Source organism: Coenobita brevimanus, unplaced genomic scaffold, assembly GCF_032717465.1.
Source record: "Coenobita brevimanus isolate Jiangsu-jjx unplaced genomic scaffold, ASM3271746v2 jjx.HiC_scaffold_2017, whole genome shotgun sequence".
NCBI lineage: Eukaryota > Metazoa > Arthropoda > Malacostraca > Decapoda > Coenobitidae > Coenobita > Coenobita brevimanus.
Window position 1 is genome coordinate 34,688 of NW_027642905.1, and position 5,079 is coordinate 39,766.

At 40.4% G+C, this 5,079-nt stretch overlaps 1 protein-coding gene across 1 annotated transcript; it reads right to left on the bottom strand.

The window, feature by feature from the left end:
• Positions 1 to 925: 925 nt before the first annotated feature.
• On the bottom strand, positions 926 to 2,014 carry LOC145389766 (uncharacterized). The gene has a single exon (XM_080264933.1). The coding sequence runs from the start codon at positions 2,012 to 2,014 to the stop codon at positions 926 to 928; it is 1,089 nt and encodes a 362-aa protein (XP_080121059.1).
• Between the last annotated feature and the right edge of the window lie 3,065 nt (positions 2,015 to 5,079).

Here is a 5,079-nt window from a genome sequence, read left to right on the forward strand (position 1 = left end):
TCTGTTCCAACGCGTTTCATAATGTAATCAATGACCAATATAAATAGTAAAGGCGATAGAACACCACCTTGAATTACTCCGGACTTGACTTCAAACGAATCACTCAGACAACCATCAACCATCACTTTACAAAATGTGTCCTCATGCATGTTCATAATGACCTTCACAAACTCCTCTGGTATTCCATAATGTCTCATGATCTTCCCCATAGTCTCTCTCGAAACACTATCAAAACCCTTTTCAAAATCAACAAAACAAAGACTTAACGGTACTCTCATTTCATTAACTTGCTGCATCAAATGCCTAACTATAAAGATCTGATCATTGCAATCACGTCCCTTTCTAAAACCAGCCTGTTCATCCCTCAGAATACCCTCAACCACCAGCTCCAACCTATTTAACAACACTCTACTGAAAACTTTCAAAGCTATCGGTGACATAGAGATTCCCCTCCAATTACCACATTCACTCAGGTCTCCCTTCTTCGGAACTTTAACAATTACACCATTCTTCCAAACTGATGGTAGTAACCCCGTCACCCATATCTTATTGAATAGCTTGGTCAAGATCATTATTAATCTATCCCCCTCCACTTTAAACATTTCTGGAAATAAACCATCCTCCCCTGGTGCCTTATTATTCTTTAACTGTTTTACTACTTTCTCCACTTCTGCAAGCCTCAACTCTTCTGTTTCTATATTTAAATCTTCCTGAGCAGACGGTATATCCTCTTCTGGTGGTATTGGTCTATTAAGAACTGTCTCAAAATGCTCTTTCCATCTATTTTTAATATCTCCATCTTTGGTCAATAAATTTCCTTCCCTGTCTCTAACTGGTATTTCCTTGCGTTTACCTGCATTACCACTCAGTTCTCTAATCGATTCATATGCTATTCTTTGACTCTGTCAAAGAACAACAACAATCATCACACTTGAAAATTCTTCACTCGTGAATGAATTAATATGTGACAGGTGAGATTAGCCTTCTGTGAAAATAGTTTACCACATTCATCACACTTGAAATTCTTCACTCCTGAATGAATTAATAGGTGTTTGGTGAGACTATTCTTATATGCAAATAGTTTACCACATTCATCACACTTGAACTTCACTCCTGAATGAATTAATATGTGACGGGTGAGCTCAAACTTCCGTGCAAATAGTTTACCACATTCATCACACTTGAAATTCTTCACTTCTGAATGAATTAATAGGTGTCTGGTGAGATTTTCCTTCTGTGTAAATCGTTTACCACATTCATCACACTTGAAATTCTTCACTCCTGAATGAATTAATAGGTGGTGAGTGAGATTACTCTTGTGTGCAAATAGTTTACCACATTCATCACACATGAACTTCTTCACTCCTGAATGAATTAATAGGTGCTGAGTGAGACTACTCTTGTCTGCAAATCGTTTACCACATTCATCACACTTAAAATTCTTCACTCCTGAATGAATTAATAGGTGCCGAGTGAGAATATTCTTATGTGCAAATAGTTTACCACATTCATCACATTTGAACTTCTTCACTCCTGAATGAATTAATAGGTGCTGAGCAAGACTACCCTTCCGTGCAAATCGATTACCACATTCATCACACTTGAACTTCTTCACTCCTGAATGAATTAATAGGTGCTGAGTGAGACTACTCTTGTCTGCAAATTGTTTACCACATTCATCACACTTAAAATTCTTCACTCCTGAATGAATTAATAGGTGCTGAGTGAGAATATTCTTATGTGCAAATAGTTTACCACATTCATCACACTTGAACTTCTTCACTCCTGAATGAATTAATAGGTGCTGAGTAAGACCACCCTTTCGTGCAAATCGATTACCACATTCATCACACTCAAAATTCTTCACTCCTGAATGAACAACTGCATGTTGGTTAAGACTATTCTTTAAAGGAAATGTTTTATCACACTCCAAACATCTGAACTGCTTAACTTCAGCTGAGGACACTGCATCCACGACAGTCTCATTGTCACTGAGGAACATTTTGTCACTCATCTCACAATCTAACTTTACATCTGTTTCTACCTTTACAACTTCCATTATTTTGTCATCCACCTCACACTCTAACTTTACATCTAGTTCTTCCTTTACCACCTCCGTTATTCTGTTACGCACTTCACACCGTAACTTTAGACCTGGTTCTTCCTTTACCACTTCCATTATTTTGATATCCATCTCACACTCTGACTTTACATCTAGTTCTTCCTTTACCACCTCCGTTATTCTGTTACGCACTTCACACTGTAACTTTAGACCTGGTTCTTCCTTTACCACTTCCATTATTTTGTCATCCACCTCACACTCTGACTTTACATCTAGTTCTTCCTTTACCACCTCCGTTATTCTATTACGCACTTCACACTGTAACTTTAGACCTGGTTCTTCCTTTACCACTTCCATTATTTTGTCATTCACCTCATACTCAAATTTACATCTGGTTCATCTTTTGCCACCTACACTATTTTGTCACCCACCTCAGACTCTATATATCTTTACATCTGGTTCTTCCTTTATCATCCTGTCATAAGATTCCCCCAAACTCTCTTAATTCCTGCTACAAACTAGTCTCCACTGAACAATACTGCTGATACAAAGGTCATTATTACTGAACAATAACTGCTTCTGCTCTTGCAAGTAGTATGCAACCATATTTTCAAATAAATAGTTCAATGCTGAATTTTAAGCTATTAATGCAGTCTAAAATACCACTGGGTTCCTTATTTTACCAGTTCTTATCCAGTGTCTATGCAGCGGTTGTACAGCAGTAAATGCAAAGGATATCACAACAGCTAAATGATCCTGGATCAACTCCTACCACTCATCCAGTGATTCATATTCTTACAATGAAAGACATTATGAACAGAGAGTATATGCTACATATATTTGGAAGAGGCACCTCATGTAGGATGTACAGTACTGTACTGAGACAACACGTGCCTATATATCCATCAACTCGTTACCGTGTATATATTACTCAGGTGGCTCTCTGATGACCACACTTCTTAGATCTGCTTTGCAGAGTCAGTTTCAGCTGTGGACCTGCAACAAGAGCTGCCATTAGACAAGAATCTCTATGAATTTAAAAACACTGCCCAGTGAGCCCTCATTTTGCATGCATCTAGTCCAAAAAAATTAATTTGCTTTCAGCAGGTATGCTTAGTAGAGAAATTTGAAGAACGAGCGAGGTCATTAATGTAATGGACTGGTTATATGAGTGGGAAAGTGAGGCTGGTATAGCAGAGTAAGTGGCAGCAGAAGTGTTAGGCATGGCAGGTAATTTAGAAACAAGGGTGGTCAAGGATGAGACCAAGCTATGATGATAGTGATGCCTTTCAGGTAGTTAAGGGATGATGCAAAATTAAGAAACAATGACAGGAGAGTGTCTATCTATCGATCTAGAAAAGGGAAAATGTTCCCCTGAGCTAGACCTCACTAGATCATATAGCCTTGCTAGGTAAAAAGAGGGTGCTACCCCTCCCGGCATGGCAGCTACCGGGCGTGGTTCGAACAAACGACCCCTGGTCCCAAGTTCAACAATCTACTACTGAGCCACCCTACCCCCTATATCTATCTAGAGCCATACCATAAACCCATAAGGGGTGGCCGTTTGTCACCGAGTTAGTGGTTTTACTAGTCCAGCAGATAAGGCAAACAATCGTTCACTTTCTCAGGAAAACACCAAATTTTGCACAGTTGTAGAAGGGACCCAGACAATCATTTTCTGAGATGGACCTCCAGAATCTTGGGCCCCTGATGGTCACCATCTTGGATTTCAAAATGGCTGCCTTTCAACCCATATTTTCTTCAATTACTCCAATAATATGACAGACAGAAACATAATTCCAATGGCTAACCCCAGGTTTTTAGGGTCTGGCACTTGAATGGAATGATTTTTCTAACCCGGTAAAGGTCGGCCATCTTGGATTTCAAGATGGTCGCCTTAGAACCCCATTTTCTTCAATAACTCCAATACTATGATAAATAGAAACAATTCCAATGACTAACCCTTTGTTTTCAGGGTCTGGCAATCCAATGGAATCACTGTCCGATGTGGAAGGTCGGCCATCTTGGAATTCAAGGTGGCTACCTGTTGAAGCCCATTTCCGTTATAACTCTGATACAATGGCAAACATCTATTGCATGTCTTTTTGATGAAATTCAGATATTAAAACAATGTCCATCGCAGCCACATAATGACGTACACGGCAAGTTAGCCTTGTAGTACTTGCAGTTCCCTTTGCAAGCGGTTTTACAGTGGCAACTGATTAATTCTGAGCAGGTGTTCTGGACAACAGGCAACTTTGTCCATACAGGGTGCCAAGTACTGTTGAGTTTCTACCAACCCCAGACAGATGGTGATGGGAGCTCTGGTTGGGAAACTAAAGCTTGGCCCCAAACATGTCCAGCCTGGTACTATGCTCTTACGGTATGTTCCTCAAGAGCATCAGCTGTGGGAGGAATGTGTTCAATTGTCCTTGCCCTCTTCGGGAATAAGAACCTGTGCATGTCATTCACAGACTTCAAGTCCGTTGTCCTGTCATACACCACTGCCATGAACCATTCTAGTTTGTGGAGTTCACTGTAGACAGATGCAGGTTTGGTGGACAGAGCATGAAAACTGGCTGTGATGTCAGGAAAGACCTCCCATGCCTTCCAGACTGTCATCTTACCTTTGTTGGCAAAGAATGACACTGTATCACAACCCATGACGACAAGAAAAAAGGCCAATGCCTCTGCTTTCCTGCGCCCAAGAGCTGATAAAGCCGGTACGCTGCAACCGCTACCTCTTTCCGCTTCCAATCCACCCAGCCATCTCACTCAACTCTCCTGCCCAAAGACCTCTTTCTGCTTCCAATTCACCCAGCGATCCCACTCAACTCTCCTGGGCAAAGACCCCAACACCTGCAGATCCAACTAGAGTACTTTAGCACCATAAATCACTGTACACATACATGAACATATGTTTGTAACCTTTTTGTAGATATTATATACTATGTAAATATAGTATGTAAGTAGTTGAAAGTAGGATCCAAGTAGGGCATCAATGCTTGCTCAGTGTT